Genomic DNA, 24,021 nt, shown 5'->3' with positions numbered 1-24,021 from the left:
ATGAACTAGAATCTAGTAGTGACATTATATCATCCATCTATAATACCCACTTTTTGACTGCATCTGATCAAGGCCTGAAACTTAGCCCAAAATCATCAAGTGATATTGCAAAGTACCTGTTGCACCGACGCAAATCACTAGCTACTAGCTACTTTCGCACAACTGTGTACAATGCAATTGAAATGCACACTGCAAGAGGCACATCATGACAACATCAGTACAGACAGTGGAGATGATACAGATGACGATGATGATGAACCGCGTAAGAAAACGCCAAGGCGACAGTAGAAAACACTTACAGCTACCCATATACTATTTAATCACTATTCTTCATTGTTATTTGTGTCGTTTCAAGGTTGTGTTCATCAATATTCACTGCATGCATATTTCAACTTTACCGTACCATGATATGCACACCGTTACAACCTAAATCCTATCAGTATTACATCTATATACCTATACATTACCTGCATTACCCGTGTTACCTACATTACCCGTGTTACCTACATTACCTGCATTACCTACAATACCTACATTACCCGTGTTACCTACATTACCTACATTACCTGTATTACCTACATTACCTGCATTACCTGTATTACCTACATTACCTGTGCTACCTACATTACCCGTGTTACCTACATTACCTACATTACCTGTATTACCTACATTACCTGTATTACCTACATTACCTGTGTTACCAACATTACCCGTGTTACCTACATTACCCTACATTACCCGTGTTACCTACATTACCCATTACCCGTGTTACCTACATTACCAGTGTTACCTACATTACCCGTGTTACCTACCTTACCTACATTACCAGTGTTACCTGCATTACCAGTGTTACCTACATTACCTACATTACCAGTGTTACCTACATTACCCGTGTCACCTACATTACCAGCGTTACCACATTACCCGTGTTACTAGTGTTACCTACATTACCTACATTGCCAGTGTTACCTACATTACCAGTGTTACCTACATTACCAGTGTTACCTACATTACCTACATTACCCGTGTTACTAGTGTTACCTACATTACCTACTTACCTACATTACCTACATTACCAGTGTTACCTGCATTACCTACATTACCTACATTACCCGTGTTACCTACATTACCCGTGTTACCTACATTACCCGTGTTACTAGTGTTACCTACATTACCTACAGTACCAGTGTTACCTACATTCCTACATTACCGGTGTTACCTACATTACCTACATTACCCGTGTTACCTACATTATCTACATTACTAGTGTTACCTACATTACCCGTGTTACCTACATTACCTACATTACCAGTGTTACCTACATTACCAGCATTACCTACATTACCGGTGTTACCTACATTACCCGTGTTACCTATATTACCTACATTACCAGTGTTACCTACATTACCAGTGCTACCTACATTACCAGTGTTACCTACATTACCAGTGTTACCTACATTACCAGTGTTACCTACATTACCCGTGTTACCTACATTACCCGTGTTACCTACATTACCAGTGTTACCTACATTAGCTACATTACCTGCATTACCTACATTACCAGTGCTACCTACATTACCCGTGTTACCTGCATTACCAGTGTTACCTACATTACCAGTGTTACCTACATTACCTACATTACCTACTTACCTACATTACCTACATTACCTGTGTTACCTACATTACCAGTGTTACCTACATTACCTACATTACTAGTGTTACCTACATATAGTGCATTACTATGATTATGATGTAATACACAGTGTAATAGTATGATGTAATGCAAGGAATAGTTATACCAAGAAGCACCCAGATGATGTAATCTAGGATTGGTTACATGGAGAAACAACCCAGAAAGACTTAACTAGCAATTATAACAGGTAGCTACACTGTAAAAACGGGGGTGCTACACTAACACCTGGGTGTCAAAATTTACAGTGCTCCAGTAGCCTCGACTCCAGCCCCTTGAATATTGGGCCTGGTATTTACTGTTGGCGCGTGGGTGGACAATTAATTTATTATTTACCGTATTTTATCTCATTGAACGTTAAAAAAGAACAGAAAAAAGAAAAAGGAGAGGCTACCTTCTCTGTATATACTGTAGACAGAGACAGCTAAGTAAAACATCAGCTCTGTAGATTTATTCATTAACTTGAGGCGATACACACACAGGCGACAAGTTAATCTCATAAGAAATTAGTTAAACCTGTGGGTAAAAAATAAATGTGGATAAGTACAGTGGCTGTGACGTAACATAATGTGAGGACTACTTATTGATTTACACAATAGATTTACCATTGAAAGCACTATCCATTAATACACACTCAAGCAACAAGTCCGGATACACACTCAAGCAACAAGTCCCTCGGATCGGATGCACATTCAGGCCACACAGTTCTCAGATCAGATACCACGTACTTACTCTGTGACCAATTTTCGGCAAATGTCACAACAATATTTCCTTCCAGAGAGAATGGCACTGAACGTCAAACAAACACACCAACACTTTGAAGATGGCTTCACTCAGAGAAACAAGAGGAGAAATCACCATCACCATCACAACACTTCTTTCAGAGAGAGGTGCACTGGTCCTGTCAAGCTTCACATCAATCAAGAAAGGGAGTGTCTGGAAAGCAGATGGACTTGACTTGCCATAGCCGGTCGGTATGGTACCCACATAAACACCAGCGTACAGACACTTCAACGCCTCCAGCTGCTTGTCTTTCAAGACTAGACCTGGTTTTCCAACACAGGATAACGCGTATGCGAGAGCAGAAGAGAAGGTAGCAGCCATTACACAACTTGGACTAGATTTCTTTTTTCAATGACATCATTATAAATGAAACGGATATCAATGTTTTACAAACTAATGCGGAATAAGAATACTGATAAATATACTGCAATTTACGATTACCCAGATTCTGGGTAATTCTGGCGCAACAGTGTATACCAGGGGCTAGTGCTCCAGTAACACTGGCCCTGTGTTACTGGAGCATGCACACCAGGTGTGTCAGGATAACACCAGGGTGTCAAGTATTTTGGTATTATAGTAGCACCAGAGTGTTCCCATAGCACCCTGGTGCTGCTGTTGTAACAACACCAGAGTCAACTGGTATTAATAGTCACTCACACCCAGTTGTTCGAATCTCAATTTTGTCAGGTGGAATGTGCATATTTCTATTATAGGCTTTCAGTTAGCCAAGTGTGTGCCTACCTGCAAAATAAAATACCCACTATCTCTACTCAAGGTTGATGGAGAAGTGTTACTACAGCTGACTGCTTGTGATGACTATTTGAAAGAAATAGCTTCACTGATAGGTGATCGTTTGAAGATAAAGAGAGTGGATAACTCTAATGTAAGTTATTTTAGTGTGGACAAGCAGCTAAGTTCTATTTTAATAGCTCCTGTCGAGTACTTCTTCAGATAGTCAGGTAAGCCCTTCTTTTTCTTACTGTCATGACTGTTGTCAGCATGTTATCGCTGATGGAGCAAACTGCCCACTTGCGCAGAGAATGGGTACGAAAAGAGGATCCATCAATCAAGCAACTAATTGAGAAATGACTGTTGTCAGCATGTTATCGCTGATGGAGCAAACTGCCCACTTGCGCAGAGAATGGGTACGAAAAGAGGATCCATCAATCAAGCAACTAATTGAGAAATTTAAATTTCCTTGTTTGGCTTCCTTGTTTGGCTTCCTTGTTTGGCTGATCCAAGAATAGTGAGGTTTTATGTAGTGAGGTTTTATGTTTTTGCTCACTTATTTCAGGTTTTCTATATTACACAGATGAGTTTTGTTTAATCACGGGAGCTACAATCACGGGAGCTACTCAAACTCGCTTCAAGCAGAAGTGGCAGGAGTATGAAACGCTGCTGTTTAAGTTATTGGGAGGCTCCGAGAGTGAATCTGAAGGTATACTTGATTTTATACATGTTGATGGTGTTGTGTATGTGTGTATCTGCATGTATTGTAACGCGCAAGATCTGTGTTTGTACCCATGTACAGACCAATGTACATCATATGCTCTGCGTCTCTTGAGTGTTAGCCTTGCTAGACGTGGGAAACAACAATCAGTGTTACAATTCGAGGTTATAATTATGCCAGTATGTATAGTATTCGTATTTACTTCCTTTTACTTCCTTGTACATGTACAATGTGATACTGGTTTCACAATAAGCAGTGTTTAACAGGTTCATTTTATATATAAGGAGAAGCAATCGATGAATCACTACAAGTTAAGGCCCCCTGCGTGGTGGGATTTGGGAAACTGCCCAACCGACATGCACGTTGTGGTTGAGGACAATGTGTTTGTCATGCCTTCAATGTCAGCTTCAATGTCAGTTGCTCTTCACTTTTGCTTTGCTATGTATTATGTGTGTAATATATCTTTCCCCTTCGTGACGTTTTATTATTTTTATTTATTTGAACAGTCTGTGTCGAAGTTACCTTTGTCCGTCCTCGTCCTTTACCTTTACCTTTACCATAATTTGCACATGTGACATGTCATTCAAAATGTTTGTCAAGAGTTTAACATTTTAAAATTACATGAAATGTGCACCAGTAAATTGCGAGGGAGAATTGAATATTTGGGCAGTGATAGAAACCATGAGGATGGTGATGTACAAGGTCTGTTTGTTTGATACGAAATGTTGCCTTGAAGATGTTGTTGCCTTGAAGATGTTTGCCTTGAAGATGAGGGAAGAAAAGTGAGAGCATATGCATGATAGTGATGAATAAAATGGGTTTCCATCAACTCGCACTCATCATCACCGCACACTAAAATTTGGTGAACATTTCCAATAGTAGGGTCTTCTTCTTCAACAATCAATACACACGGTGTTTGGTATTTTGTTCCGCTCACTTTTACCCAGTTAAATAAAGGTGTATATACATGCATGAGTATTATAATTAATAATACCTATGAAAAGTAGTCGGAGGCACAGAGAGATTACAGTCAATCGATTCACCTGTGTTATATGAAATGGTACTAAACTATACGTGGTACTAAACTATACGTAAGTGTAATACAATGGTCATAACACGAAGGACCTCGAGATTAATTATCTAACCTGGACCAATCTAACCTGGACCAATCTCAATCTTTTCTCCCGGTAGTGAGTAGGAGTTCAGTGACAGGTAGCAGTGCAAGTGAATAGCACACGTTCGTGAAATTTCCCATTACATTTGCTAATACTTGTGCTTTGCTTTAGTCCAGTGGTTGATCAGCGGCCCAAATCTGAAGGGTATTTGTACGTACGTTAAAACCATCGTACAAAGGGAGGGGGGCCATAGACTTAATGTGACATGCACACTTACCTCAACAAAAGTCTTGGAATGTGTACAATGTGTACAATGGAATGCATCTTCATTGTAAATGCATCTTCATTGTAATTGATGCGTGAGGGTAGAGCTGAGTAAAAGTAGAGTGGTGGTCACGGCTTCTAGATCACCACAAACTGATTTCGCAACTGGACAAGCAAACACTAGATCCAGTAAGCACTCGCTGTCTTCTGGAACAAGGTGGCCGATTACAAGAGGCAAAAATCGTCCCAAAGTCCACATCTGCATTGCTGTGAATGTTGGAACAAGCTATGTACTAAAATAGTTACATATACCGTATAGCGGGTAATTTTCGGGGGACAAAATATTCGTGGTTCAGCAATATTGAGACATTTCGTGGCTGCTTGCACTGCAGGTAAAGGTAGGCAAGGTCGCTTCATTCGTGGGTAAAATATTCGTGGTCAGACCTCCGATCCAACCACGAAAACCACGAATATTTGCCCCACGAAAATTACACGGGAATATAGTACAGTAGTAAGTACTGGTATGACGAATGGTATGACGAAGGGTTTCATGTTGACAGTTCATATAAAAGCAAGCTTACCATGTTGACGAAGATTGGAGTCCACTGTAGTAAAGTTAACACCAGCTAATGGAGACGGCTTGTCACCATCACAAAAACGCAAGTTCAGCTTCTTGAGGCTATCATCGATGAATTCCAGGGTAAAAAGCCTTTGATCAACAACAAACACCTATACACAGAAAGAGATGACTGATGACTCCGCATAGATCTACTTTACCTTAAGCATCAACCCAGTGGAAGTATACCCTCCAATATGTCGTCCGGTAGTAGCAAGGCATGCCGATTCACCCCATACACAATGGAATAGTGGCTATGATCAGCACTTGACAGTGCCAAATGGTTTGCGTCAGAACGTAACTCAAACTGAGAGTCAACAAACTATACAGATGGTAATAATAATTATGAAACAAAAGTGCATACATACATGTATATATATACCTTGGTCTGTCTATCCCAGACAGAACCTAAAAGCAGCATTACTTTCCATCAGCAGATACAACTGTCACGGTGCCACGAAAGTGGCACGTTTTTCCATCAATGTTTACAATCAATGTCCTGTAAACAAGGATCACAGATGAACACTACAGATTTGAAATAGCTGTGGAACTAGAGGAACACAAACTGCTGTGATATATGATTCTCCCTCACATGTACATGTAGATATACTCACGGATTCGTGTTTTCGGATATCTTTTACTATAGGTTCAAGCATGCGGTCAATCCAAAATTCAGCCACCAAGGCAAGGAGTAGGAGCTGAATATTGTTGATTCTTGACCGGAACCGGGGACTTAGATTTCCAATTATAATCATACATGTATGTAAATGCATACAATGCAAACAGTGAGTAGTGTGCCGTAAACTGAAAGTAAACTATATACATAATGCCCACGACCCATTCTGCTGACTTATATGGCCAGGCTAATACATGTATGTACTGCCTGTACTACTATATCTCCTTACATACCTGTTCAATCCCCTCTGAGTGGAACCTTCACTGCATTGTATTCACTGCATTGTATATAAAACGGGGGTCAGTCTCGAATTATAGACCCATCTCTCTACTGAGTTCCATATCGAAAGTGTTGGAAAAGTTAGTGTATGACAAACTCAATAACTATATCTTAGCTGCAAAATTCAAATCACTCATCTGTTCAACAACTGCTGTGTTTCATACATGAGGTTACCACTGCCCTAGACTCTAAGGCCCAGGTTGATGCTATATACTTGGATTTCAAGTTTATTAGCAAAGTTGATGGGAACGCTTGGAAATGGCTCCGGGAATATCTTTCTAATAACAGAAAACAAGAACCATTCCTCAATTGTGCCCGTTAACTTGAGCATTCTTGGCCCCCTGTTATTTCTGGTTTTTATTAATGACTTGCCAGACGAAATGTTCGAGAGTTATCTACTGCAGGGAAGAGTTACAGTGGGATATCGACAAAATACTTATTTTAACGAATCCAACAGTATACAAATGAACTTCTGCTCCTCTAGACAACCATCCACTTACACACTGGCTGGATCATACAGGGTTTTGCAGAATTCTTGCAACAGGCAGAGCAATGACTTCCATATGGAGTTGTAATTGTGTAAACAGCTGTAGACCACAGATGCATGGTTTTATTTTAAGAGCACCAAAACTAGCTAGCTATAGCTAGTTGTACACTCATTTCTATAGCTCTGAATTCTGATCTGTGACTAAACACTAGTACTAAGAACTAAGACTGACTGTGATTGAGAAGAGTGCTGACATGGATCAGTTTAACTGGTTTGGTGGCATGAATTCATTGGTGGCATGAATTCAGGACGTTCTGAATGGAGTTATTGTCTAACTCAGTTCAATTCCTACAGTTTTGCTCGTGAGGGTGACACCTACCCTAACCCGTCTACAAGGCAAGATTCAGTGTCCAGCTGTATCACCTATCATGTAAAAATCATTAATCCAAGGAAGAAAAGTGACTTTATTGTGCGTTTGTGGCATGGTGTAACTGAAATATTTATGTCACCATCAACACTGCGAGCAAGGCTACAAGAATCATTTCCATATGATGTGCCTGGCACCACAACTTTTCAGTTGGGTTATCTTGAAGGCAACACAAAGCGGTGGGTAGTCGAAGAGAAGGATCTGGAAGTTATGTATGGTACTTTAGGGCAAAGTTCTAAAATAACTTTGTGGTGTGATGCTAAGATTGAAGTGGATGATGAGCCAGCTAAAAAAAAGAGGAAACGTGATGAAACTAATCCGGGACCTAGCTGCTCTGACTCTTGCAAGGTGGATTCTGTTGATCTTATTTTCAAAGAATTGAAAAAGAAACACCCTGACATGCATTGTGATTGTGGGCTAAGATGATAGATAAAGGACGCCATGATGATTACGACAACCCCCCACAAATTCCACTTATTACTGGATCAACTGTTCCTGCAAAGAAGAAATCTGGTAATGTGGCAGATGCACTGGCTAGTGCAGCCACAGCAATTGCTAATGCATTTCAGGCACCGAGTACACCACAAAAGAGAGGTAGTAATACAACTGATGTGTCTGCAGGTTTCTCACCCATGAGGAGTGCAAAGCTTAGGAGGAGCTGTTTAGATGACTTAAAATTGTTGAAAGACCTATTACAAGAGAATGTGTTAAGTGAGGCTGAGTTCTCTGAGCAAAAAGAGAATAATTATCCTACGCACTCTTAAAGAAATTCATGATTAACGTCCAGCAATAATAATTATTATCTATTATAGTACGGTACAATTACTAGTACAATGTATGGTACAATTACAGCGAGACTATCGTGTTCGATATTCTGTTCAAGTTAACTGTATCCAGCATGTTCAACCATGTTCAACCCAGTGCATGCAATCTGTGTGAGTAATTGCTGAAAATGAGTGAAGTACAACTGATTCACAGTCCATTGTATTGAGTAAAGATTCATTTGTTCGCAATGTTGATTTAACCCTTTAACCGTCACGGGCCACGATCGTGGCCCGCAATAGTGACTTTTTTTGCGAAATTCTAATTCTGCGATACTTAGGAAGTAGCTCGAACTACGCACATCCCTGTATAGAGGAAGAGCTGTAGAATCACGTGCAATTTAGTCTAGAATTTTACAAGCCACGTTGCTGTGTTAAAATTTCATTAGTATCTTACCGCACGAAGTTTATAGCTATGGCTAGGTTGTTTACTTGTGCCGATGTGGTTGAACAGCTTGAGGACAGCAATGGCGATGTCTCCTCTGGTGATGACAGTGCCTATGAAGGAGAGGGGATAGTAGGATACCTCCCAAAGGCTACCAGCTTTATGCCAGACGCTGATGAACTGTCTGGGACATGCATGACATGGACCTAGACGCTAGATCTATGGACCAGGACGGTGAAAGACCAGGAGAGGGCTCACTGTGTGACTCTGGCAAGTAGTATAGTATAGCTAGAATATATAGCTAGAATATCAGTAGTAAGTATAGTTAAAATAGAATTAGCAGTAATGAACAGTCTTTATGTGACTTGTAAATTTCATAGATCGTTCACCGATATAGTAATACATGTACGTATTGTACTTCAAATTGATATATCTTAGCCCTGTTACATTCATATGATGTGAAAATCAAGCTTAGTCAAGCCTTTATACCATATGATAGGCTGATCCATAAAAAAAAATTTTTGGATTTTATCTCACCGCTGGCCGTGCATTTAAAATGATAAAAACGGGCGAGCGTAATAACCGTGGTTATGGCAACACATGTTGCACCATTTTATTCCTTGTTGTATGGGCATTCTATTGGTATATGGTTGCTAGGCATTTCATTGCTCTGGAAACTCGATAGAGAATTTACAGACATTTCACTTCACTGTTATTAAGAATCCGACGGTTAAAGGGTTAAGCTTAGAAAACGCTTCCTCGATAGGATTGAGATCTGGGCAATAAGGCGGTAGGTAATAAAGAAGGGCACCAGTTGATTCAATTAGTGGAGCTACACCATGAACATGATGGATGGACGCATTATCCATGACGACCACACTGTGGGGATTGACTCCATCAAATGGCTGAAGATGTGGAAGTAGAATGTTTTGAACAAAGTAAATAAATCTATCACCATCCACAGACGATGTTACAGAATGACAATCAAGGACACCACTGGTCGATATAGCTGCTATTGCATTTACTCGCTGGCCTCGTACTAACAGCTTCTTTGAGACAGGAGGCTTAAGAACCATCTTCTGTCGGGTTATATTTGATGAATGTAAAAACCTCCAAATGGTACTAACATCAACATGTGTACCAGTCTCGTTAACAAGAACCTCAGTGATTTCTCGTAAGTAAATATCTGGCCTCTCTGAAATTGTTTCGATGATGATAAGCTTATCAATATCAGTCAATACAGCTGTGCCACTGTTTGGAGGGTGTTTACGTTTATCAACTGTTCCTGTGTCATTGAAAAGAGCAGCAGTTCTGCACACAGTTGAAGCGTTGACATTCAAATTTTCACCAACTTCACGAAGATTTGCGCTGCATTTCCACCTGGTACACCATCCGCCACCTTAAATCTTGTGAATAAGCTGATGCTCTCTTAGGCTCACAGGACATCTTTCAATTCAATTCAAGCTATTCAAACTAGAGCACTAAAGTGCAAACCCTCGGCTGGTGACATGATTATAAAGAAACCAGAAGACTGCATATAGTGATGTTGTTATCATCATGCATGACTTGCACAGCAACTCAGGAGCAATAAAACTAAACCAGACTGGAGGCATGCTGAAACATTTGAGAACAGGTAGTAGTACTATAGATATATGCACTGTGGATTAGGATCACAGCAAAGAAGCCTGGAGTCTCAGAGAAGTATGGCTCCAGGTCCTGCATGGATCCCAGTCAGCTAAAGCAAGCTTTCTACTTTGGTGACCCTGTTCCATTCTTCCTGGTATATACAGCTTTCTACTTTAGTGACCCTGTTCCATTGTTTCTGGACCGGGTACAGGATCACTTCAGTTATAAGTAACGCATGTGCAAGTTCTGTTCAAGCTACATTTGCTCGCTTTTATTAGACAACGAAGCTTTAACACCGAAAGCTGCCACTATTAGAAGTACTGACTTGTTGTGTGGAGGCTACCCATGCTGTAAACGCAGTGCTAGAGCATCCAGGTAAGCAGACCCAGTCACAAGCTTCTTAGCTTTTGCTCGTTTTTATTTGACAACGAAGGTTTAACATGAAATTCTGCCACTATTAAAATTAATAACTTGTTGTATGAAGGCTATCCATGCTGTAAACGCAGTGCTGTGGCATCCAGGTGAGTAGATTCACCTGTCACAAACAAACAAACAAACCAAACGACTACTATAACCCGTGGCCGCCCACGCGCCTCGGGTTAATAATTATATGTGCATGCACATGTACTACAAGTCAGCAGTGACTTCCATATATGGAAGTCATTGCTGTGTCTGTTTAGCCCTGTTGCAATTCAAATAATTATTGTGCATTGCATATGTACCAAGTCAGCAGTGACTTCCATATATGGAAGCCATTGCTGTGTCTGTTTAGCCCTGTTGCAAGGATTCTGCAAAACCCTGTACAAAGATCTTGTACTTTTGGTCTGAAATGGGAGGCTCACTACAACTCTAATCAGCTAAAGATCTTTCTTTCCTTAGTAAGATCTCAGCTACAATGGAGAGCCCAAACCACATCTCCTATGATTTATAAGGAACGACTCGATAAATACATAAAGTCAATGTTCTCTATCTCCTCTAACCAGGGGCTATATCTCAATCTGGCAATCTGGCCCTGCGAGCCCCTGACACCCGACCGTCAGCACCATCCAACCAAATGGGATCGTACTGGCATTGTCATACCAAGTTCGTCATACCAAGTTCGTGCGGAAAATAATCATTAGCCAGCAATTCAACGCTCCATCCTTACATCACCCACTCAACCCTCATCAGACGAGACTCCGCCTGGGACAGCAGAGGACCGTGCCACATACCGGCGAACCACCCGCAGCCCTCCACCACTTAGCCCCATTCCACTCCCCGCTCCTTTAAGACGATCCACGAGAGTGAAGAAACCGCCTGCTTTGTGGCGGGAGGCCTAGCTGTGTAGGTAGCTTGGTGGACTGTCTGGTCAGAAGAAACGGTATGAGCTCCCCTTTCCGTATCGATCGATAATTGCAATGTAATTGCAGCCTTGGTAATGGAAGTAGTCTGCACATACAGTTGACAGGTTCTCATCCAGACTAGGAATTTTTTTTCTATGGATCGGTTCAAGACTTAATAGTCCTAATAGTCCTTTCCACACAACGGTAGAAGGAATTAAAATTTAATTAGAGTTAATTAGTTTTTCCAGCAGTCTGGGGGACGGAAGCGCTGATGTCACGCCATCAACTGTGCATGAAAATGATCATTTTAGTTGCAACTGCATTCTGTACTGCCATGTGCTTGATGGATTGAAGTGTAGCTATTGAGCCAACCAGTAAGAATGAAAGAATGATTTTTCTGCAACCCTCTTGTTTTGTTCACTGAAGGTTGAATTTACTCTCATAACTGCTTGTTTTCCTTGTTTTCTGTGGCTGTACTCCTCTCCTGAGCGCTTGCTAACAATCACTTGTGCATCATTCCATAGCTAAAACTGCATGCAGTCTTGCATAAATAGATCAAGCACATGGGCAGTACAGAATGCAGTTGCAACTGAAGAAGTGATCATTCACATTTGATAGCCCAGGAAACTAATTGCAATTGCAATGTCAGCACTTATCAAGAGCCCATAAAGAGAAGGAGCGGCTAACTTCAACGTACACTCGGGGATCACATCTCGGTGAAACCACATATGGAAGCGACTGCTTGCAAACCGCATCCCTGCATTGCGTATAACACGTGTACCACTTAGTGGACCCTGCATATATGGAAATGCGGTCACGAGATGTGATCCCCGTAGTTAGCCGCTCCTTCTCTTTATGGGCTCCTGATATTATTATTATTATACACACATATTATTTTACTGCTTGATGAAACTTCAATAAATACTAAAAAGAAATGTATATATATATAGTACGTCCAGACGAACATCTTCAGTGTTCTGAGCGATGTCAATAAACCCTAAACTCACACGACGACGATGACTGAACATCATCTCCATATTCAGTGGAAACAGGGATTGACAAGTGTGCTGTGGGGGTCACAGGTTTCAACCGACGACGATGACTGAACATCATCTCCATATTCAGTGTTGTGGACCTACAACAATGAGTGTGCTGTAGGGGACAGTTAAGTACAGACAGATGTCAAATTTTGTATAAACACAGGTTTCAACCGACGACGATGACTGAACATCATCTCCATATTCAGAGCAATGGGGACCGACAACAATGAGTGTGCTGTAGGGGACAGTTAAGTTGGTTGGTAACAGACAGATGTCAAATTTTGTACTCCACCACCTTTGTCGCTTGTTGTCCAAACTGTTTGAATTCAAATTGTTGCCCAAATTTAAAACCTGGGGCATCTAGCTAGCTATACACTGGGGTGTCAGGAGGACACCAATTTTTGGTGTCAATGAATTGTGCCCTCTGGGCACCCTTTTAAAGGTGTCAAACGAAGGTGTCATCAGAGCCCATATAGGGTGTCATCAGAGCACTTCTATATACAGTGTCAATAGCACTAATATTAATTTTGGGACTCATGTGCTCCCTTATGATATTTTCCAGAATCTCATACACCTTCGCAATTGCAAGCATAAATTGCACAAATTCAAAGATAAACTAAGTAACAGCTTGTAAATTATGGTGAAGGGTGAGGATTGACAAAGGTAACTTTGACACAGACTGTTTTAAATTATACACAAACTTTTCTAAAAATAACAAAACATTACGAAATGCAGGGAAAGATATATTACACACATAATACACAGCAATGTAAAGTGAAGAGCAAAAACACATTGTCCTCAACCACAACCTGCATGTCGGTTGGGCAGTCAACAGTTTTCCCAAATCCCACCACGTAGGGGGCCTTAACTTGTAGTGATTTAATTGACAAGTCCACATCGATTGCTTCTCCCTATATATGAAAATGACTAGTACAGATTGAAAAGAGGATCGCTCACATTGTACATGTACAAGGGCATATTATTATACCCACCTCAAAAAGTGTTAACACTGATTGTTGTTTCCCACGATTTGCAAGGCTAAGTTGCAGAGCATGAGGTACATCGATCTGTGGTTGAAATACAGAAATATAACATCATCAACTTACGTCCGACAATAACTTTTTTAATGCCCTCTTATCATCATGACGACAAAACTTAAACAGCAGCGTCTCATACTCCTGCCACTTCTGCTCGAAGTGAGTTTGAGTAGCTCCCGTAATTAAACAAAACTCAGCCAGCATCTGTGTAATATAGATAAATAAGTGAGCAAAAACATAAAACCTCACTATTCTTGGATCAGGAAATTTCTGCTTGATTGATGGACGTACCCATTCTCTGCGCAAGTGGGCAGTTTGCTCCATCAGAGACAGCATGCTGACAACAGTCCATTTGTACGACTTCTGAGGAACTGCACATGTCGGTCGTACTCGTCTTTGGTTGACATTGAATGGGGATTGATAATAGCGACCTTCAACTATGCCAGCTTTATCGGCTCGATCTGGTCGACGCAAATTCTTGAATTTGGTACGCAAACGACGTCTCCATCAACCCTGGGAAAATATGAAGTGTTTATGAATGTCCACTTACATAACCATTATCAACTGCATCTTTAGGTTCTTATGCTTTTCCACAAGCCTTCGGCTGAGGTCAGAAGGAGTAGGACGGGAAGTGTATACCAGCACTAATGTTGACAGTGAGTTACATATTTCCACACGTTCCTTCTTTGTCAGGATACCCTTGGCCAGCTTATCATTTCACTGGTATAACTAATTTCTGAGCCCAGTCCTTTTCAGGTTCTTCAGTGGCCAAACTGGAGAGCGAGGAACCCTGATACACTATTCTCCTTCCTAATGAGTAATGATAATCAATAAGTTCACAAACAAAACACGTACTTGACAATGACTTGGCTGTCTACTGCATCATTCACACTCATGTCACTGACATCATCATCACTTAAATAGGTCAACATGTAGGAACATACAATTCACTGGACAGCAGAGAGGTTGACTCAGTATCAACAGTATCACTACATGACATTGTATAAGGCAGCTTAGCTACTATTAAAGCTTAGCTACTATTAAAGAATTAAGCTTACTACTCTTCCAAATCACTATCACTTGAAATGGATAGCGGGGATAGCGGGGTCTCTTTCCTTTTTGAAGTAGAAACAGTTGGAAAGCCTAGATCCTGATAATTTGCTAGTCACACTAAATAAAACAGACACACTTACATTAACCAGAATGTCTCTTAAACGATCACCTAGCTATTTCCCTCAAACAGTCATCACTAGTGCTGCCAGCTGTAGAAACTTCTCCATCAACCTTGTGTTCCTGTATCTTTTCTAATACTACGTGCACACGTGGTTGATTGAAAGCCTTGTCCTGCCATCTTTCTCAAGATTCCACGTGGCAAAATTGATTATAATTAGATTTAACTAGGCTTAGTTGGGCAGAGCCCAATCCTGACAAGGCGCGGCTTGAACAACATTAATTTATTAATTAATTATTGTCCTGATGGCTACTCAGCTCCCTCAGAACAACTTTTGCTGTCTCATATCAGACTAGTACATTCCTCTGATCCTGGATTTACCATGCAGTGCTCACTCCAAGCTCACTAGAAGTGCTATGCAAGGAATAATTGAAGATACGGGGGACCTAGTTAAGTTTGTAACGCAGACCTTGGCTTCTGAAACACGAGCATTGCTGCATAGAAATGGCCAGATTTGCTATCCGGACTAGAGGATGTATTCAGTGGATCAGTCACCTAACCATTTGAAGGTGTTCAGCAATACCTAGTTAAGTTTGTAACGCAGACCTTGGCTTCTGAAACACGAGCATTGCTGCATAGAAATGGCCAGATTTGCTATCCGGACTAGAGGATGTATTCAGTGGATCAGTCACCTAACCATTTGAAGGTGTTCAGCAATACTGCCGCAAGCACTTTAACTTCATCGTAAGTTGTATGCAAGTTTGCTGCACTTTTCACATGTATATTTTTCAGAAGAATGTACTTCACCAGCACCAACTTATTTTTTGGTTGTTGTGTTATCATTCCTTACAGGAGCCAAATCGCATTGTTCTAAGGCGTCGCATTGTTCTAAGGCGCATTGTTCTAAGGCAGTCACGCAGGCTACGACTTTCTGGCCGTAAAAGGAAAGTAGTAGTCAAAAAAGAAGAGGTGATGTACATTCCTTTGCTAGAAACATTACAAAGCCTCCTCAACAGCTCTACTGTGTATGAACAGTGAACAGGTATTGTGCATATTATTTAGGTGTAGAACCTATAAACACTTTTCCACTACAGGTCATGGATAATCAATGCGACGGTACTCAGTATGCGTCAGATCCAGTGGCACTTCAGTTGATTCTGTACGTCAGTGCCTCTTGTTTTTGGAAAGGGTTAGCACAAGCGGGAGGCTGGCAGATCGCAGGAGGCCATGTGATTCAAGGTGCAATGTGATGAATTTACAGTCACGACTATATTGCATCTTCCCACTCACTGGGTCATACAATCTGTATCCTTTGACATTCGTTCCGTATCCTATCAAAATACACCGCTCGTCTTTAGGCACATGTGCGTAGACAACACATCCAAATGTTCTGAGGTGACTGACATTTGGTTTCACTGCGGGCTGAGATTGGCTGCTGTTGTCGTCGTGGCTAACATAAGTGTTCGGTTTAAGCGTTCGGTAACACCGTTTTGTTGCCGGGGTTTTCGGAATTGTTCGTTCATGCTTTATACCTTCGGATTGCAGGTATTCTTGAAATTGGTTAGAGGTGTACTCTCCACCTTTGAGTTTGTGACCAGTGCCTTTCTCCACCATTGTTTTCCATAAACAAAATACTTGAAAACCTCGTCTTAAAATAACGTCATAAAGGTCAAAAGATATCCAAGGGACTTGGTGTTTCGCTGTGTACTAAATCAAGTGGTTTTTCAGCTTGCTTTGCACCATTTGTGTAGCTTCCCTTGAGCACAGGGCTCATCCTGCTTTGGCCAGTCACCACAGGAAAACTTGGCCTGTTACATGGACAATCTGAGTTTCCGTTGAAAATGAAGATAACGGGGTGTGTCTGATAGGACGGCACCCGTGAGTAACACCGTTTCACCCACGCCAATCTAACGGTTTCCGTTGGTATGAACCGTCCAATCTAGATGTGTGTGAAACGGGAAGGGACGGATAGCCGTTATAGTAACAATTATTAGCTAGCTAGATCATATGATACTTATAATTATTGTGTTCGTAGTGTGCATTAATTCTGAAGAGTTTAGCAACGATATAATAAGAACTATGGAAGCTGTGATGAGCTTGGTCCACCTCTAGCCTCGACGCTTTTATAACGGTTAGGCGAACAACTAGGCCTGGTACTAGTTGTCTGCGCATGCGTCAAATTTTTATTGTATTTTAATAAATCAATAATCGAATTAGAAAATGCACAGAGTGAGTACACACAAAATATGCACATAGAGGGAGCTGCTTCACAAGGGCCTGGGGAGTTGCCAGTTGTGCTGCAGCATGATTACAGTGACCCAGGGCAACTTCAAGATGATTGAATGTCTTCAAATTACGTTTCAACGATTTAGCAGGCTGCTGGACTTCTCTGATTCTAGGCCCCAACTCGTAACTCAGTTAAACTTTGCTTGAGAAAACGTAGATTCTCTTGATGCCTCTGAGCTACCCAGCAACGCTCGAACGAGCAGGTCATACTCCAGTCCTGTAAGTATAGGACAATATTAAAGAAACTAAACACGGTTAAACCCTTACCTTAAACTGTCCAGTCTCATCCATTAGTATAGCCAAGAGGAATTCTTCCGATACCACTGCTATTGTTTTACACCACCATTTGGTACAGTTTCTTTATTTCCCACATCAATTACTTTTACAAATAAGCATTTTATTTCAAGCTCCTTTAAAGTAACCTCAGTAGCTAAGTCATTACATCAATTTGCTTACCAGAACAACATATCTTTGACTTGGACTTTATTAAAACCTCCATCTCAACCTCCATCTCATTCCCTCGACGGGCACTCTTTATTTCTACATCTCTGTATTTCTACATCTCTGAGTTCAATAGTTTGTTTTTTCTCCTTAAACTTCTGGATTTCTTTGTGTTGTTTTTCACAATACGCATGGAGCTTTTTCCATCACTCAAGTTCCCATCGAAAAAAAGGCTTTTTCTGCCTTTTTTTACAGGCGATAAACTTGTTGCAACACGTTGCACTGCTCAATGGCTCCTCTATTTCGTCAAAATTTTCCACTTCACGTGGCCTCTTCCTTGAGTTAGCCATTGCAAAAACTGCACACCGAGCGTACCAAACGAAATACTCAGCACAAACTCCACACAAAAACTCTGCAACACGGACACCTTCTTCAGCGCACAGACAAATCAAAACTGCACTCTGCAACACAGGACACATTCTTCAGCGCACAAACAAATCAAAACTGCAACACAGGACACCTTCTTCAGCGCACAAACTGTACTCCTTCTTCAGCGCACAAACAAATCAAAACTGCAACACAGGACACCTTCTTCAGCGCACAGACAAATCAAAACTGCACTCTGCAACACAGGACACCTTCTTCAGCGCACAAACAAATCAAAACTGCAACACAGGACACCTTCAGCGCACAGACAAATCAAAACTGCACTCTGCAACACAGGACACCTTCTTCAGCGCACAAACAAATCAAAACTGCAACACAGGACACACCTTCTTCAGCGCACAGGCAAATCAAAACTGTACTCTGCAACACAGGACACCTTCTTCGAAATTACGAACTTAGTTCTTGAAAAAACAACCGATAGACAACAAGTGCCTAGATGAGAACATTATTTTCCTTTTATACAAGCCACAAACTAACTACCTCGAAAATAGGCCTCTTGTGCCACACATGCGCATTGAATAATGACACGCCTCGATTCGATTCCAGGCCGACTAAAATACGGTCTGCATAGTGATAGTGCGCATGCCTTAGTTTATTCTCCAGAATTTTAAGCGCATGCGCACTATCACCCCTATTTTAATCCGCCTGGAATCGAGGTTACAGGGATTTTCAGGTAGGTTGTCAGTGAATTGTTTCAGTGAATTGTTTGCGCATGCGCGGTAATATTACGTACTTGAGCTTCATGAACACTATGACCACATGGAGCTAGAGAGATGATAGAGCTAGAGATGTATGTTGCTCAAAGCATAGCTCAAAGGAAGTTGTGTGATTTGTAGTGCCACTGCGTATGGTAGAGGCATTGTCAACTTGCTACGATTTAAATGATTTGTCAAAGTTCTTTTCAGCCCAAGTGGAGTAAATACATGTAATAATTAATATAGAATGACATGACATGTACAGTGACAAAGACCTTAAGGGCACGCGTATATTTATTCTGTATTTTGTTTTTTAATTGAGGCACTGATAACATTAATTTTATTCATTACCTGCATTTAATGTACGAAATTCATAATCATTATTAGTTATTCATTGAGTTATTCATTGCAATTGATGTCACGTGATGTCACGTGTCAAGAAGAAAATTAAAAACTATGTGTGGATTTATAAATCCACCCACATCTGTTTAATAAATCTAAATTATATTTATATCCACACCCAGATTTATATATCTTTTATAAATCCAAATAAATCCATGCAACTCACATGGCTAGTGTAAGTTAAGTCTCAACTGAGCTTATAAAGGATTGCCCAAACACCAACTACTTCTACTCAAAACCTAACAGTGAATGCAAGTAAATGCCCTCTCAAATGCATTTCCAATAGCAAGCCAGTGCCTCAGACAGTACCAGCTCACAGCTTCAAGCTCACCAGCGACCGGTACATATAATTATGACTACATAATTATTGATATACATTTGTATCTAGCCAGACCTTTTGTCGAAGGGAGGGAAGGAGGGGAACTCTTGTAATATCAATTTCGGAGATTTAAAAAAGGAGTATAAAAAAAGGAGTATAATAATTATAATTATAGATGTAGAATCTCGCTGTATCTCCACAGAGGCATTTCATTGGGTTAAAAATCACATGACGCATGCAGGTGGCCACATTCCGCTAGAGTTAGTTGCTGTATAGTTTGTGGCACATAAAATTGGTATATGTAAAAAACATGCATTGCAGTGGCGGATGACTAAGCTATTGTGGCTTTACTACAGCATCAGAATTATAAAATGATTCATTCTCTTCAAATGTAATCAAGAAGCATTTGGTAATAATGTCATTGCTTGGGATTGGGTGACAAATAAGCTGAACAGATTTTGATGTCACAATAGTCTCTACAAAATCTGAATCTGCTTGGTGTTCCTTATTGACAGTGTTGTAAGCAGTTAGCAGTTGTTGGATAACATCCGAAACATGATGGTGTCTTACGTTCTCAATTTGTCTTGCTATGGATTCCATTGACAAACCTACATTTTGTTTTCGTGAATCCGGTACGATGAAGCAGAACAAAAGGAATTTCATCTCTGCTAATTGTTTGCATAAGTATGGGGTCAGTTGAATATACTATGTGATCACAGTTGCATTTATAGACTGCTGCAATTAACAGAATCATTTCATGTGTGTCGTGAATTGACCGGGGTAGCATGCCTTGTCTCTCTCCATCAGTCCACAGATGAAAGTCAATAAGACCGTTACAACTATCTCGAGGGCATCGTTCAATGGACGATCTTAATAATGGACGATCTTAATGGACGATCTTAATAATGGAAATTGTGCTAGAGGGTTCCAGTCAGAAGGGACATTTTGTGAAAGGAGATATTGAAAATTGTTCGGTTGCAGTATCATCACCATTGGTGATTGCGAGTTGTGTTGCACCCTGAAAGCGGTATATAAAAGATGTAAATTCCCCATTGTGCACATGCATTGAATGCACATAATAATTTACATAAGATACTCACTGTGTTAGCAATTCCTTGAGAATAATTGTCCTGAGGGATACTAATTGAGTGACAGGAGTTGGGTTAGCAGTATGTAGAAAGAAAGAATTTTCATCTTGCTGGACTGCATCATGGTGGCATGCAGAGGTCAACTAGATAGTGATTTTATTGTACCATGCAGGGGGTTGTTCTGTGGTGGGACTAGATTAACCACACTCTGCTCATCTTCATGCAGCAAGTCTCAGCTTTATAGCTAGCTCTAGGCATGGATGCACTATTGTTGGATGTCGATGGCAGTGATGATGAATTTGCTTTCCCATCTACTCCTATAGAGTCTGTAAGCTCAAGACCTACTGTTGATTTACTTTCAACTTGAAGCCTCCAATTCCTCCAATTCTCTACCTAAAAAAGGTGACATGCATGATGTTTATTATTTAGACCATATCATATAATTATGTCAAGTTGTACTTTATACACATTATTTTGGTCTATAATATTGCAGGGTTTTACGATGACACTGAAGAAAACACTTTTGGGGTTGTAAAGAAAGGCATCTACGTTCCATGCTCTGACTTTCAGTTTCAGCTTGAGGCTGAAGTCATATGCGATGTACCCTCTAGTTCAGGCTACCTCATAACGCTCTCCCCTTCGAATGGATCTGACACTAAGTGGGTACAACTGCATTATAGATTTCCTCTGCCTCGATCTCCTACAAAAATTGTCACATCTTCTTTGTTGCTATATGGTAGATGGCTAATTATGCTTGTTGGTGCATGTTAATTAAACCTTATTATGTATTATTTACTACAGTTTAAACCATACTTTTCTGCTGTCAAGTTGTACTTTTGGACTCTAGCATTTAGCCTCACTATTGACCTCTCTTTGTTCATGTGAGCCCCACCCTGGGCCTCCATCACTGTATTTTGGTAGAAAGTATAATTTTAAGAAGCATGCCATAGCCTCAATAGCATGAGTAATGCTAATACTGTGTATAATTATACGTATGATAGTAGTACCTCAGTTAACTCCTCTTTTCTAAGATTTCTTTCACCAATATAGTTCCTTAGAAGATTATGTAGAAGGGCTGTGATGTTGCAGTATATAATTCTGGTTGATGATTTTTATTGAGACTAATGAGTAATAATTAAAGACGTACACCTGGGTAGGACTTGGAGACTGGACTAAAATTGTGAGCATAATTGGGCAAGCAATAGTGGGTTGTGGCTATGGTTTTGAGGGATTGATAGCCACCACTTGTTATGAACATTGCTCTTTTTCACACAGGAAATGCTTTTTGACAGCAGAGAGCACAAACAAGAAAGGGGATTTTATGAAGTGTCTCAACTCATCTTACAAGTCTCCAATGCAGCTTTACTGACAAGGAGCTTGGAGATTATATTATAAGAAGCGAGCTGCCCCAGCAATCAAAAAACAACGTGCTGTGAGCAAGATGGGTAAACAGGAGAACGGAATATGGGTTTTCTCTCGTGATGTTTTCTCTCGTGATGTTTTCCTGTCATCGTCAGGAGAACAGCTCCCTTGTGATCTAAACGAAATGGTGTGGATTGGCCACATACATTCAGGTCCGGGAGTGGCGAACGAAGTGCAGGAATGCTGCATTTCATTGCCATTGAGCACAGATCCCCTCTGTTTAATGCTGCACCCCGTTAGGGATTACTTTGCACACAACTTTTTTCCTGCTGTGCTCACCATCTCCTCGACTCTCATTGCACTTGAAGAAGTTTAAATCCTGTTCAGTGTCCCTTGCAAGTGTTTGCGGATGGATCACACATTCAAGGTTGCTTCAAACATAGGCTATCTACGTCATGATGGTAACACAATACTCCAGCTGCCTTAAATGAAAATGGAGAGGTAGTGAGTTGGCAACTCACTAAATCTACATCCATTGACGAGGTTGAATCAATGACACCACCAAAGAGGAACTAACTATTTTTGTTGACAATTGTTGCCAAGTGAGAAATAAATTAGTATCTGTGTTTGGCAGTGGAGTTAAGCTTGACGTGTTCCATGCTGTACAAAGAATAACTCGTGCTATTTCAAAGAAACACGTTCTTTCATGCTTGTATTACGGATTTGAGGATGGTTTTTAGATATCCTGTGGATATTGGGTACAAAAGAACATTAAATACCCCACAATCACAACATTTAATGGCAAACATGGAAAGCTTTGTGGAAAGCTTTGTGGCTAAGTGGAAGGATGCTGAAAGTAATGGTAACGAAATATTGACAGAAAACTATCAGATATCGAACCATCAGATGGAACGAGTCACAACGAAGCACTGCACCGACATCTAAACCCACATTTTGGTCATGCGGGGAGAATGGGAATTCCACTGGCATACGCGCACACACAATGCCAAAAAGGTAAACCCAAAATATAATTCCACTCGACATACACGTTCTACCGGCTCCACAACATCTTTTGGAATAACTGATATAACTGGCACTAACATGACAGACAACACATATGAAATTAGTGATGAAGACAGGGATAAAGCTATAAGGAAAGCACTGTCCACTACAACAATTAGTTGATCAGACTACGAAACTTGTTGGACAATCCCCACTGTTTTCCTATCAAATGATTCCATTCATGATGTATGTACCCAGTCTTTATATGCATTGCTCAAGATCATCCTCGAAAAGTGAAGCACGAGAACATCATGAGCGTCTCACAAACATACTGACTGCATGTAATATGCAGAGGCATTTGATTCCTGGAGATGGTAATTGCTGCTTTACTACTGTTGCTTTCAGGTCCTACAACTTTGCATTAATGAATGATGAACATAAGCAAATATCTTATACATGTCTAAGATCAGATGAATATCCCATGATGAACTTGCCAAGTATAACTACACAAAGAAAGATTCTTGTAACTACAAGTGATGATCATGATATTGCTGTAGCCACTGAGTGTTGCTCATCTACGCAAACAGATGTTGATGGTGACAGCATTGGAGATTAGAGTTTTTTACCTTAAAGAAGCGGAAAGCATTTCAGACAGCAGTATACTGGTTTTTCTGACTATTCAACTCTGAAGATTTTCTATTGGGCCATCAGTTAACAAGCTTACCTATTGGGGTAGCAAATCGTGTTAAAAATTTGGTTGTGGCAGAACCCGACTATTACAGCCCTTTGA

General features: G+C 40.6%; 1 protein-coding gene and 2 pseudogenes across 1 annotated transcript; 1 reads left to right on the top strand and 2 right to left on the bottom strand.

The window, feature by feature from the left end:
• The first annotated feature begins 205 nt into the window (after positions 1-205).
• On the top strand, positions 206-4,554 carry LOC135340196 (uncharacterized). The gene is made up of 3 exons (XM_064536517.1): positions 206-262; positions 3,123-3,427; positions 3,712-4,554. Exons 1-3 carry the CDS (start codon positions 206-208, stop codon positions 4,184-4,186), a joined length of 837 nt encoding a protein of 278 aa, XP_064392587.1. The 3' UTR covers positions 4,187-4,554.
• On the bottom strand, positions 2,181-8,379 carry LOC135339974 (uncharacterized; annotated as a pseudogene).
• A 5,231-nt stretch (positions 8,380-13,610) lies between these two features.
• LOC135340195 (uncharacterized) lies at positions 13,611-16,803 on the bottom strand (annotated as a pseudogene).
• Positions 16,804-24,021: the final 7,218 nt, after the last annotated feature.

This window comes from Halichondria panicea, chromosome 8 (genome assembly GCF_963675165.1).
Source record: "Halichondria panicea chromosome 8, odHalPani1.1, whole genome shotgun sequence".
Taxonomy (NCBI): domain Eukaryota; kingdom Metazoa; phylum Porifera; class Demospongiae; order Suberitida; family Halichondriidae; genus Halichondria; species Halichondria panicea.
This window is presented reverse-complemented; position numbering and strand designations above follow the sequence as displayed.

What these genes read in the sequence shown, in the direction of transcription:
- LOC135340196 (XM_064536517.1), top strand. Translation starts at nt 206, where the DNA reads ATGACAACATCAGTACAGACAGTGGAGATGATACAGATGACGATGATG. An exon ending in TGACGATGATGATGAACCGC is followed by an intron (nt 263 to 3,122) that starts GTAAGAAAACGC and finishes TGGTATTAATAG; the next exon opens with TCACTCACACCCAGTTGTTC. An exon ending in GTCGAGTACTTCTTCAGATA is followed by an intron (nt 3,428 to 3,711) that starts GTCAGGTAAGCC and finishes GTTTGGCTGATC; the next exon opens with CAAGAATAGTGAGGTTTTAT.